The 14,010-nt window shown below is 39.2% G+C and overlaps 1 protein-coding gene across 7 annotated transcripts in view; it reads right to left on the bottom strand.

Annotated features, from left to right (window-relative positions):
• LOC139473414 (protein Obscurin-like) overlaps positions 1-14,010 on the bottom strand; it is a 141,558-nt gene that overhangs the window by 81,863 nt on the left and 45,685 nt on the right. For 6 of the 7 annotated variants that reach the window (XM_071255977.1, XM_071255979.1, XM_071255983.1 and 3 more), the window contains 9 exons: positions 13,310-13,472; positions 12,058-12,190; positions 10,871-10,891; positions 8,620-8,790; positions 7,071-7,140; positions 6,816-6,908; positions 6,395-6,490; positions 4,663-4,827; positions 4,174-4,329 (listed from right to left, as the gene is read on the bottom strand). In XM_071255977.1, the coding sequence (XP_071112078.1) occupies positions 4,174-4,329; positions 4,663-4,827; positions 6,395-6,490; positions 6,816-6,908; positions 7,071-7,140; positions 8,620-8,790; positions 10,871-10,891; positions 12,058-12,190; positions 13,310-13,472 (1,068 nt within the window). The remainder of the gene's footprint in view (positions 1-4,173; positions 4,330-4,662; positions 4,828-6,394; positions 6,491-6,815; positions 6,909-7,070; positions 7,141-8,619; positions 8,791-10,870; positions 10,892-12,057; positions 12,191-13,309; positions 13,473-14,010) is intronic. The other variant, XM_071255980.1, reaches the window with a different exon arrangement.

Here is a 14,010-nt window from a genome sequence, read left to right as displayed (position 1 = left end):
GGGAGTTCAGGCCAAGGCGGTGTGAGTACAGGGTGAGGTGGTGTGAGTGCAGGGTGAGGTGGTGTGAGTACAGGGCAAGGTGGTGTGCGTACAGGGTGAGGTGGTGGGAGTACAGGGCAAGGCAGTGGGAGTACAGGGTGAGGTGGTGGGAGTACAGGGTGAGGTGGTGTGAGTACAGTGCGAGGTGGTGTGAGTGCAGGGTGAGGTGGTGTGAGTACATGGCAAGGTGGTGTGAGTACAGGGTGAGGTGGTGGGAGTACAGGGCAAGGCGGTGTGAGTACAGTGCGAGGTGGTGTGAGTAAAGGGCAAGGTGGTGTGAGTGCAGGGTGAGGTGGTGTGAGTACAGGGCAAGGTGGTGTGAGTACAGGGTGAGGTGGTGTGAGTGCAGGGTGAGGCGGTGTGAGTACAGTGCGAGGTGGTGTGAGTACAGGGCAAGGTGGTGTGAGTGCAGGGTGAGGTGGTGTGAGTACAGGGCAAGGTGGTGTGAGTACAGGGTGAGGTGGTATGAGTACAGGGCATGGTGGTGTGAGTAAAGGGTGAGGTGGTGTGAGTAGAGGGCATGGTGGTGTGAGTACAGGGCAAGGTGGTGGGAGTACAGGGTGAGGTGGTGGGAGTTCAGGCCAAGGTGGTGTGAGTACAGGGTGAGGTGGTGTGAGTACAGGGCAAGGCAGTGTGAGTACAGGGTGAGGTGGTGTGAGTACAAGACAAGGCAGTGTGAGTACAGGGTGAGGTGGTGTGAGTACAGGCCAAGGTGGTGGGAGTACAGCCCAAGGTGGTGGGAGTACAGGGCAAGGCAGTGTGAGTACAGGGTGAGGTGGTGTGAGTACAGGGTGAGGTGGTGTGAGTACAGGGTGAGTTGGTGGGAGTACAGGGTAAGGCAGTGTGAGTACAGGGTGAGGTGCAGGGAGTACAGGGCAAGATGGTGTGAGTACAGGGTGAGGTGGTGTGAGTACAGGGTAAGGCATTGTGAGTTCAGACCAAGGCGGTGGGAGTACAGGGCAAGGCTGTGTGAGTACAGGGTAAGGCAGTGTGAGTACAGGGCAAGGCTGTGTGAGTACAGGCCAAGGTTGTGTGAGTACAGGGTAAGGCAGTGGGAGTACAGGGTGGGGTGGTGTGAGTACAGGGCAAGGTGGGAGTATGATATGACTCAAATAATATTTTTTTTGGAATATTTATCAATTAATCTTTGTAAACAACATTGATAAATATCATGACATGTCAACATCTCACAACACATCTGTATGACATAACAAAACATTATGGTCTACATGATATAACTGATTAATAATTTTTGTGGAATATTTATTGATTAATCTTAGAAAACAACTAAAACATAGTTCTGTGAATGTGCTCGCTATTAACTGAAAGTCATGACACACCAGAACATTGATACACAGCAAAGCATGCCGACACAGAAAAACATCAACCCCAACATCAACCCCCAATTTGAAGACAACAGGAGCCAGCAAGAGTCTCTCCTCTGTGGTGTCTCATTACACCTGCATTTCTCCCAGTACAGGACAGCTGGTTCACATGGAGGCAGGGTGAATCTGAGGTGACCACCACACACCATCTTACACATGCTGAACCATCGCTTACATTATTGCCTTCATTGGTCTTTCCTTGGTGACCTCAGAAATACATTTCAATGAACAGAAAACTAGAGTACACTCTGACCGTATTATATCACTGAATGATATATATATATAAATAAAATTTTGAGCTTTTGAATTATTACATTACTAGACATCTTTTTCACTATGCATAAAATATATCATTCCTGTTCATTAAAGAAATTGAATACACCTTGTGTTTATGAAATCTTTGAAAAATAGAAAAAAACCCTTCTTTTTTCATAAATATCTTGAACCATTGTACCCCGATGGAAAATCAAATTCAAATCTTGAGCTTACATCTTTTAGCCAGTGCATTACAGTGCTGATACAACCTTGTAGCCTTATGTGACATGACAATGAACAGTTTTCAATGCCTTTGTACAATGACAACATGTGACTATCTATGATATTAAATTAATTATATATCAACTTTATTAGGTACAATATATTTACTAAAAATCTATCTGTTCATTTCTCTTTTGAAGAGTGTACGTCATGATGATTCCCACTATCTTCTACTTTTTTTGCATAGAAATAATATGTTTCAACACATAACAATTGTACAATTTAATTCCTCTTAAAGGTCACAACACTGTTCACTCAGATAAATTAACACACATCCCATGAATAAAAATGTGCTAAGGTATCTCTTTTGAACAAATACACGTGACAAAAAAGAATTGTTTAAACTTGTTTGGATATTGTCCCTGATCAGATATCTAAGAATATTTTTCACATCAGAAAGAGTGCAAGGACCTTCTTGTATTCTGACAAAAGCAGATCTAGACCAATTCATACAAGTAAGTTTTGTGTGATACTGTTCTTAACCCTTCAACACAGCATGTGTTGGGCTTGTTATGAGAGGTATTTCCATGGGGTGTACTTTCTGTCCTTACACCAAAGTCAGTCTACACTAGATTCAACACATGAACTGCTGTGAAACAGTGGCTGTCTTGGCTGTCCCCAAGACATGACATTTAACTGATAACCAACTCATATCATGTCAACTTTAATTGACCTGCTTTTTCAGAAAGCAGCTTTTGTCAAAAGCTAGAAATTGAAATTGAAACTTCTAAAAATTAACAAGGACAAACTACACTTGCTCTTGATGAATCTTGAAAGCATCAATCACGTCAACAATGTGAGTAGGACCTACAACGCAAGCTAACTGTATCACTCTCCACTAGAAAGATCAGACGAGTTAACTGTCCAACAACATTTCAAACTGCAATGTGCACAATTTCCTGCACACACATAACCACTTAAGCTTCCATACATTCTCTCAAGGACATGACCATGAAGCAATGTCAGGTCATTGGTGTCTCAAGGTCAAGGTCACATTGTCTCCAGATGGTGAAAAAGCAATCTGCATTGAAGAGTCCACATGCCTAGCACTGCAGATTGATGGGCAGAAACACAGAGAGAAGATTGGAAACTCATCAACTGCTCTGAGACTGTAAACCAATTATCTGTCCCAGGGAAATGGGCCATGGGTATGAGCATGATATATACCTCACTCAGCCTGTCAAGTCAAAACTAAACAGACATACGAGGCAGTGGAGTTTGAAGGCAATATTTCCTTCACAGTTTATGAACTGGCAGAAGTGTCTCTATCCTTGAGATACAAACACAAAGACAAGAGAACAATTTCAGCAATACCTGCCATTTAATCCCTGCAAGGATCGACTGATGTCCAAACGTAGACTCACTCCAAATGTGTTACTTATCAAGTAAAAGCATGTAAAAAAAACTCCAAACACAAACTTGAAAGTACTTGAATAGATGAAGACTGTTTTCACCATAAAAAGGATGAGGTGTGATAAATCCACTAGAAAAGCACATTTTCAAATACAAGGAAAGATAGAAATCATTATGAAAATTATATTAATGATAAATAGATTTTTATCTTTCCAATCCTGGCATTTTGTTTCACTCAAAACAACTCCATATGCAATGAAAAGAATAAATAGCCTTATATTAGAGGTTTCAGGTGGTTCTTTTATAATATTTGAACATCAACAAGTCTTTGACTCCAGATAATTGTGATGATCACACACTGGCTCGCAGCTACATTTTCTCCAGTACTCTTACCCACTTCTGTACATGATCAAGCAATAAGTCATAACTTGCAAGTGCCAGAAAGAAAAAGGGTTAGGAGCTAATCATATAAACATGTCTGAAAACTTTCTCAGCAATGTTCTAAACGCACATGTAATATTTTCCATATCATTCCTTTTCCCTTCCAAACTGAGGATTTAAGTTTTAAGTTTTTATTTTGCTTTCATGTTGATGTGTCTAAGACTCTTGTAACACCCATATTAGACTTACATCTAGTCTCTGAAATGAACATTTTCTTAAAAAAACAACAGTAAAGTTATAGTTATAAATTATTACCAATAAGAGCAAGGAGCCTTTCTTCATTTTCAGATACTGCAGTAAGCTATGCTTGCCAAATATTCTAGACTTGCACAGGCTTTATTGGATACATTTGTTTCCAGGTCTGTATGACAGACTACTCCCATATTTTAACATCACATCTATATGATCCAGTTCCTACCTCAACCAGGCTCTTGAAGACATAGGTGGCCGTATCGGTGGGCGTGTCAGGCTTCTTGCGTTTTGTTAAGATGAGTTTGTCATTAAACAGAAACAGGTGGCGTTCTTTGCCACGTCCTGAGTTTGCATTTGGGCTATCCCACATCAAGAAATCATCCTGAAAACACAAGATCACTTAACATATATAACACTGAAAAATACAGATCTCACACATTTTGTTGATAGCATTGCAGTAAAATCTTAAAAAACACAACATAAACAAAGATAATGAATCCTGATTAAAGGAAATTTGGATTATCACTTGTCAATAAACTTAAAACGACTTTTGTCACTATCATCTTGTTCATGGGGAAACAGGGGGCCCAGTGGTCAACCTCACAGCTGCTGACAGCATGTGTCAGTGCTCACACTGGTTTGCCTGGTCCGAGTCAGATACCATTCTCTTACGCTCACTCACCAAATCAACATATAATATTCAAAAGTTACTGACATGTCTGAGTAGTGGTCCACATTCGTTGATGTCGCCAGAGAATCCCTCCACAAGGCTCAGCATCTGGATCTGCTGGACCATGTTAGTAATCTCATTCAGCATCGCAATGGCTGCCTCCGCGTCAGCACAGTCCTGCCCCGCTCGCGAGGTGTACCTCAGATAGTCCTGGACAGAGATGGCTCATTTGTCTACTTTGTCTTTCCATTTCCATAGTAAAAACTCCATGATTGACAATTTAGATTTAGTTTAATTTATTTGAAGCATTCATAAAATATCCTATCCTCAACAGTATTCTGATGTCTTACCTGTCCAGTCTTGCAACATACACATACAAAATGACAAGGATTCTACCCAGGAAGGCAATATCCAGGACACTCCCAAGGAACACACAAGGACATTAAATAGGACAACAATTAGGAAACTATCAAAGGTAATACCCAGGACTCTCCCAAGGAACACACAAGGACATTACAAACGACAACAACTAGGAAACTATCAAAGGCACTATCCAGGACTCTCCCAAGGAACACACAAGGACATTACATAGGACAACAACTAGGAAACTGTCAAAGGTAATACCCAGGACTCTCCCAAGGAACACACAAGGACATTACATAGGACAACAATTAGGAAACTGTCAAAGGCACTATCCAGGACTCTCCCAAGGAACACACAAGGACATTACATAGGACAACAACTAGGAAACTATCAAAGGCACTATCCAGGACTCTCCCAAGGAACACACAAGGACATTACATAGGACAACAACTAGGAAACTGTCAAAGGTAATATCCAGGACTCTCCCAAGGAACACACAAGGACATTACATAGGACAACAACTAGGAAACTGTCAAAGGCAATATCCAGGACTCTCCCAAGGAACACACAAGGACATTACATAGGACAACAACTAGGAAACTATCAAAGGCACTATCCAGGACTCTCCCAAGGAACACACAAGGACATTACATAGGACAACAATTAGGAAACTATCAAAGGCACTATCCAGGACTCTCCCAAGGAACACACAAGGACATTACATAGGACAACAACTAGGAAACTATCAAAGGCACTATCCAGGACTCTCCTAAGGAACACACAAGGACATTACAAACGACAACAACTAGGAAACTGTCAAAGGCACTATCCACTCCCAAGGAACACACTAGGACATTACATAGGACAACAATTAGGAAACTGTCAAAGGCAATATCCAGGACTCTCCCAAGGAACACACAAGGACATTACATAGGACAACAATTAGGAAACTATCAAAGGCAATATCCAGGACTCTCCCAAGGAACACACAAGGACATTACATAGGACAACAATTAGGAAACTATCAAAGGCAATATCCACTCCCAAGGAACACACTAGGACATTACATAGGACAACAACTAGGAAACTGTCAAAGGCAATATCCAGGACTTTCCCAAGGAACACACAAGGACATTACATAGGACAACAATTAGGAAACTATCAAAGGCACTATCCAGGACTCTCCCAAGGAACACACAAGGACATTACAAACGACAACAACTAGGAAACTGTCAAAGGCAATACCCAGGACACTCCAAAGGATTCCAACCAGGATCTTTCAAAGGATGACAATTAGGACACTGCCTAGGACACTTTCTAGTATAGTCCTAAGGTTAGATTTTATGACACTAGCCAATCTAGACTATGGCCACACCTATCAGGCCATGAATGATCATGCAGACAGTCCACTGACCTGGAGGAATGACTTGTAGGCAGCCAGTCTCTCCACCGGCTTCAACAGGTGTGCCTTCAGTGCTGTCTCCGTGTCCTTGATGCTTGCACTGTATTTCTGAGGAGGAAAATATCACCAGCATGTAGACAGGTATCCATATCACCAGCATGTAGACAGGTATCCAACACAACAGTTCACTCAAAACTTCACTCAGAGGACAACAGTCATTACCATTTAGGCAAAGCGTAAGTCCTCCAAAATCTTGATATCAAAATTATTTGTTTCATTTTTTCTGTGTTTCTTTTTGTCTTTTGAAATTATATCCTCATTATACAAGACTTAATATAACACATATTCTTTGTGTGATTTTTAGAAACCTAGATGTTTGCTCCATTAGATAATTAATAATGTCCCTGGAAATAACTAATAACATGGCACAAACCTTCAAGAAGAGACGAGCTTCCTCTGTTTCCAGAAAGTATTCAGCAGTCTCCCTCGGAAACAGGTACTCAACATACTGCATAAACTCATCACGCTGAACCAGGAAAACACAAAAATAATGTGTTAAGCTATTGCTTTACAATGTCCTACTTTATACAAACTTAAATGATATTTTGTATTTCAAATTCAAATTATCATTGAGAATGAACATTATGAAGAACAAATTATGTGTTTATAATGATTAGGCTCTTGTTACCTTTTTCAAGAAAACTGCTCCAACATAAGATGGTATAGCAGCGCATGCACAGAGGTCCTGCAGGAACACCCTGAAAACAAGGTTCATATGGCAGTTACTGATGCAAACAGACATAAAATATTCACAGCTATATGAGTGAGTGAGTTTGTTTTAATGTTGTTTTCAACAGAAGCTCAGATGTATCAGAGTTTGTTGAGCCGGAAGAAAAACCCAAAGAGAGGTTGGTCTACTACTTCCGTGAATACCAAGAGTGAGTGAGGGATTGAGTTTGGTCATACATAACTTTGGTATTCTCGGTTATCTCACACTTGACTGTATGTTAGCTTGATGTGGGAGGCTAGACCAACAGTAAGCAAGTCTTAGAGATGTGTACCACATTGGTGAAACCCATGAGCACAGGTACTGTGTCACAAACCAAGGATCATAAACAGGTAAGGTGAGGTGAAATGGAGTTTAATGTCACATCCAAGATTGTTGCACTTATAGTGAGACGTGCATGCACATAAACAGGGCCAATCAGGGATTCAAACACATAACCATAGAATCCCGGCATGACTAAGGCAAGTAACTCAGCAGCATTTTAAAAGACGGGATAAACCATGCCTTTCAGCTCGAGGAGATAAAATTAATCCAAATATCTTGTCAGGAAACAATAACAATTTGCCCATCTATATTTACTTAGTCTGTATATTTGTCTGAGGTCTTCAGTTTACAAAGAGATTTTTTGCAAACTATGTTGCTTTCACTTTGGTAGATAGTTCACTGAGCTCAACCAGCCACAACTGCTTACCAATAGGTTGTCACTGTATGCCATGTATCAGTATACATTACATGTTATGCCATTTCCATCAGTTTGTGCAATAAGGGAGACAATTCTATCTGAATTATGAGTACATGTATGTAGGTAGAGTGCATGTCCATTTTGATGCATGAAAATCTTTTATAAACAAACACCAAATATGTACAAAGGACGAGGTAGTATAAGGGACGATTTTTTTGTGTCACTGGAAATGTCAAATTTTATGTTTATGGAAAATATCTGTCTTAATACTGTTCAAGTGATTGACACCTAGCCCTTTTTTCTTTTATATTATTTGCATGTTGTCTTCTTCATGTACATAAGAATTGATAAAATCAATGAAAAAGATTTTTTCCAACTTCAAGAAAAAATCTATGAGTAGTTCCATGACCCAAGATGAATTCTTAAACAAATGTTTGTCTACATCTCTAGGTCATCTCTAAATCTGCTTGGGTGAAACACTTGCTCATGTCTAAATACTAGAGAAACGTATCACTAATACACTAAAATCTGCCTTTTCGAAAAATTACCTATACATCCAGTGTTGTTTTAATTCCAAAACATGCAAGTGCTTAAATGAACATAGTCTAGTTCTCTTTCATATGAACACATCTGACAACTTTTCTAATAATTTCTAATGTTTCTTGAATCATGGAGATTCAGTGTGCAAAAGGATCCTTATCATTTCTGGTCCTTTGATTTGTTTTTTATGTCATGTACATAATTCTAATTCATGACATTTCTACTTACTCATCATGAAACTTATGGATCTGTTTAACATTAGCAAAGATGACATCCTTCTTGTTCTTGAGGACTTCTGGGGTGTCCTTCTCCCCAAGCCTCTGACAGTAGTCCGTGATGAGGTGATCCAGGTGCCGGATGTACTCTCGTTCCGTTTCCAGGAGTTCCGTCACAGCATACCTGCAACCCATATGAGACCATCTTCTAGAGCTTCATGCATCAGCAAAGGCATATGACAAATCAACATCAGTAAGTGACATTGTGCTCTAATCAGTCAGTTTATTACCCATGGAGTCAGAAATAACCAATTTCATAAAAATTGTATGTGCACTAGTGCAAATACCACTTCAAGCGCACCAATGTATTGCTGGAACATGCACATTGTTGATGTCATTCAAATGTTATTGTGATATAAGGTAGTAATGATGTCACACTAGAACCATCATAGCTGAAAACATTTGCTGTCATTCCACAATTGTGGTTTTCTAAGACAGTGGTCAGGATCAGTGCACTTTGCTAAAGGGGAGCTCAATAGAATTAAGACACGATGTGTAATTACGAAATTACTACACTGCATGTGTGTGAAAGTGATTTTGCAAAACTCGTGTAAGTATTCATGTATTACCCTCACACTCTTTTGAATAATGCAAGAACTCTGACACTTTTTTCGTAAATGGAGTATGAAGACACACATGGTCGTCAAATAATCTCTATTTATTGCCCATAGGGTTAGAAATAACCGAGATCATATAAATTGTATGTGCTCTTGTGCAAATATCACTTCACACCAGTGTAAAGCTTACGTCATCTGGGTGACATTGTTGATGTCATTTGAATCTTAATGAGACATAAGGGATGCAAATCTTTGATGTTTACCACTTTCATGAAACCCATGAGCACAAACCTTGTTGAAAACCTAGAATCTTAATCATGATTTATCCAGGCACCCATTCAAACCCACAATCATAAGGTCCTAGCACAGCTAGGAGATGCACTGCCCATGTTAGCAACATCTTTTGTAATTGCTTGAGAGGACAGTTATAAATGTCAGCAAGGAGTTGGCCATGATATCAGTGAGTTGGACCAACCATGTCAGCAGGATGTAATGATATAATAGGTTATAAATGTCAGCAAGGATTTGGCCATGATATAAGTGAGTTGGACAAACCATGTCAGCAGGATGTAATGATATAATAGGTTATAAATGTCAGCAAGGATTTGGCCATGATATCAGTGAGCTGGACCAACCATGTCAGCAGGATGTGATGATGTAAGAAGTTATAAATGTCAGCAAGGATTTGGCCATGATACAAGTGAGTTGGACCAACCATGTGAGCAGGATGTGATGATGTAAGAAGTTATACATGTCAGCAAGATAGCGTGAAGGTTCGTGACAGACTGGGCTACTGTCTATGCTAACAAGTAGATTTCTGGTTGGCTGCCACTGGACGAAAATTAGGTGTTAAATTACAGAACAAAATTGGTGATGTCCATGCAGTTTGTTTTATGAAACTTAAATTGCTCTAGCAACAATTCATGTAACCAGAGGCGTTTGTCACAATTACTCAGATTTTGTCTGGGGACTTTCGAGGTGTAACATGACATCTTTGTATTCTGTAATACAGATAGCAATGTGGATGCAGATGCATGATCGGCCTAGTGCCAAAAGCTTTCTGCGCAGCCCAGCAGTGGAACCAGTTAAATACGAGAAGTCAGCAGGAATATATGAAATTAGTCCTGTAATAAATACAAACTAAACAATGACTAGCTGTTGCAATAATTTCTTCAAATGTAACTCTAACTGTTTGTGACAAAAACTTAAATTAACTTTTGCACACCAAACTGAAAAAAAGTAAAGTTCAAAACAAGGCAGTTGTCAAACAAATCTACCCATACCCATGCTAATGTAAAGAAAATGAGAAAAGAATACATTTCTAGCATATTAATGCTAAAAGGTGGCCTAGTAGAAGAATATGAACAAATAACTTCTACTCAGTTTAAACAGAAGAGGAAATCAAGCAAAATAATGTCCAAATATAATGAAAATTCAAACAAAATGACATTTAGCATAGCATTTTCAGTTGTTTAAACCAATCATCAGATATCAAGATTGAATGATAATTTTCAACAATTTGGACACTTATTGAAAGAAATATAAGACAACGATATTCTGAAATGTTATAACCAAATGATTGTTATCCCAACAATCTAAGTCTCTCTATAAAGAAGAGCAAGCCAAGGGCAGATAACTGCTACTCACAATGGAAAGTCATCAGGATCCCTATAATCACAATAAAGAAGGTCACAGCAAGACTCCATGATCTACATGTCTACAAAGCTGAGGCAATGTACATCAGTCTCATTTAAATCCGATCTTTTGCTCTGATGGGATACCTCTCTGCTTGAAGACCCGACACCCCTTCCATGGGTCATATCAGGTGCACTTTCTGATTGGCCAATCAATGTCAAGGCTTCTAAATTATCAGTATGAGTGGCTTAAGCAGTCAGACCAGTACATCTCATTTCTGTATCTCGAAAAAGAACTAAAATAACAAGTTCTGAATGTAAATAATAAAGTCACACCATTATATGGTTGTGGATATTATGTATGCCATGTTATTAATGAGCACCAAGATGTCTGCTACCAGAAGAGAAATACCATCAAAGGAATATTCATATATATAAAGCTAACATCTGATTGGTTCAAGAACCCACACATCATCCATTTTGAATTAGTGATCAAAGTTGTTCTGGCTTCATCTACTGCAAACTTCTTGTCAGACATTCACATAGTAAGATATCAAAACAGAGTAAAATATCAGTTTTAGATGAGATTGCAGTGTACATCACCATCATCATGACTGCCAAGTGTAGATACAGGAACTGAAAATTTAATGCCATCTCTATATATCCATCTAAACATTACGCTATCTTGAAATATTATTCTGTGTAACTGTTGGTTATCATAGAGGGCAAAGGACCAGAGAAACACAGAGACGTGTTGCTAGAAACAGGTTTACAGGGACTTGCATGAATTCTATGTACAATTTTGGCATGATACAAATATTTGTGTAACTTCCATGACAAACTGGGGGAATATTTGGATCAGGAAGAAATATGGACAAGTACTTAGGGCAGGTAAAAAAATGTGATAATCCTTTCTGTATATTCATGAATGAATTATTTCTTGTTATGAAGCTCTAGTTCTCACAATGACATGAAACTCTAAATAGTATGAGTGTTACCAATTAACAAAATAGTAGTTGATATCAGTTATTAGCAACAAGTTGTTGTTTCATAAATTGTAAATAAGAGAACAAAAAATAAAGACCATACAATTTAAAGTATCATTCATTTCCAAATTCCTGAAAAAGGGATATATACATGTACATCAAGACTGGCATTAAACTCAAACAAAAAATTATATAGATGTGCTCAAAGAGTTACCTCCTCTTGAGAAGAGACTCCTGCTGTTTGTTTGAGATCTGAATGATCTCCTCACGGAACTGTTCTGTTGTGGACCTCTTGGTTACTGTGCTGCCCAGCATTTTCAGGTTCAAATATGCAGATGGTACCCATCCTGAAGAAAATCATTTATAGATTACACTTAGGTGAATATTTCATTGTCTTGAAAGGACAGGAACATTCGCAGAACTTAAGAAGGGTATTGAACGATACAGTTTTGGAAAGGACCATAAAAACAACAATAGGTTTTTATAATACTAAAATGGCTTGGTGGGTTTCCTTAACAAAATATCCAAACTTCTTTACCAAAATGGTCTTGGTGGGTCTTAACCAGTGTCTCACCGTCTTTGCCAGGACTGTCTTAAAGGGTTCAGTATTGGTGAGTTCAGTCTTAACCAGTGTCTCACCTTCTTTGCCAGGACTGTCTTAAAGGGTTCTGTATTGGTGAGTTCAGTCTTAACCAATGTCTTACCTTCCTTTTCTTAAAGGGTTCGGTATGGGTGAGTTCAGTCTTAACCAATGTCTCACCTTCTTTGACAGGACTGTCTTAAAGGGTTTGGTATGGGTGAGTTTAGTCTTAACCAATGTCTCACCTTCTTTGGCAGTACTGTCTTAAAGGGTTTGGTATGGGTGAGTTAAGTCTTAACCAATGTCTCACCTTCTTTGGCAGTACTGTCTTAAAGGGTTCGGTATTGCTGAGTTTAGTCTTAACCAATGTCTCACCTTCTTTGACAGGACTGTCTTAAAGGGTTCGGTATTGGTGAGTTCAGTCTTAACCAGTGTCTCATCTTCTTTGCCAGGACTGTCTTAAAGGGTTCTGTATTGGTGAGTTCAGTCTTAACCAATGTCTTACCTTCCTTTTCTTAAAGGGTTCGGTATGGGTGAGTTCAGTCTTAACCAATGTCTCACCTTCTTTAACAGGACTGTCTTAAAGGGTTTGGTATGGGTGAGTTTAGTCTTAACCAATGTCTCACCTTCTTTGGCAGTACTGTCTTAAAGGGTTTGGTATGGGTGAGTTTAGTCTTAACCAGTGTCTCACCTTCTTTGGCAGTACTGTCTTAAAGGGTTTGGTATGGGTGAGTTTAGTCTTAACCAATGTCTCACCTTCTTTGGCAGTACTGTCTTAAAGGGTTTGGTATGGGTGAGTTTAGTCTTAACCAATGTCTCACTTTCTTTGGCAGTACTGTCTTAAAGGGTTTGGTATGGGTGAGTTTAGTCTTAACCAATGTCTCACCTTCTTTGGCAGGACTGGTCTTGGTAGGTTTTGTCCTGACCAGCCATCTGTCCGGCCTCTGCATGTCCAGTACCTCCACAAACTGCCCCTCGCTGAGACGGAGCGAGTCTGTCTCACTCTCGCCAGGGGCATAGTCAGCTATCACAACATACACTGGGAAGCCCTGGAATGTAGCATAACAATGTGTATACAGTGTATACACTAACAAACAATGAACATGAAATAGATATGTCTAGTAAAACAACAAATCTCATTTTTTCACCTATTAATTTGTGTTCCAAATAAACATTCCCTATTTCAACACAAATAAATGTCTTTATCCGGAGGTTTCATCCTTGTAAGTAAATGCAAACTGACATCCTCAGTTGTAAAGATTATTTCTACCTCTCTTGTTTTAATATTCGCACTAATAAGGTTCAGCAAAAGGATGATACATTATAGCTGTAGACATTGTTTGAAGTACTTGAAATAAATGATGAGTGATCATAATGTAGGATATAATAAACACGTAAGTCAACAACAAATTAACTATTGCTTCTTCAGACAGTTATCAACCTTTTTTTCACTTTACAGAAATGATAATTTGAGTTGTAATTTTCTGAACATGATTGGATAAATATAATTAGGTACATATAACTTACATTGACCACCAAAGGTGATGGTCATAATAACTCACTCTGGCACTCTGGTGCCTCACTCTG

Source organism: Haliotis cracherodii, unplaced genomic scaffold, assembly GCF_022045235.1.
Source record: "Haliotis cracherodii isolate W230 unplaced genomic scaffold, xgHalCrac1.p SCAF_29, whole genome shotgun sequence".
Lineage (NCBI taxonomy): Eukaryota > Metazoa > Mollusca > Gastropoda > Lepetellida > Haliotidae > Haliotis > Haliotis cracherodii.
The sequence above is the reverse complement of the archived record's forward strand: the minus strand, read 5'-3'. Positions and strand labels throughout refer to the sequence as shown.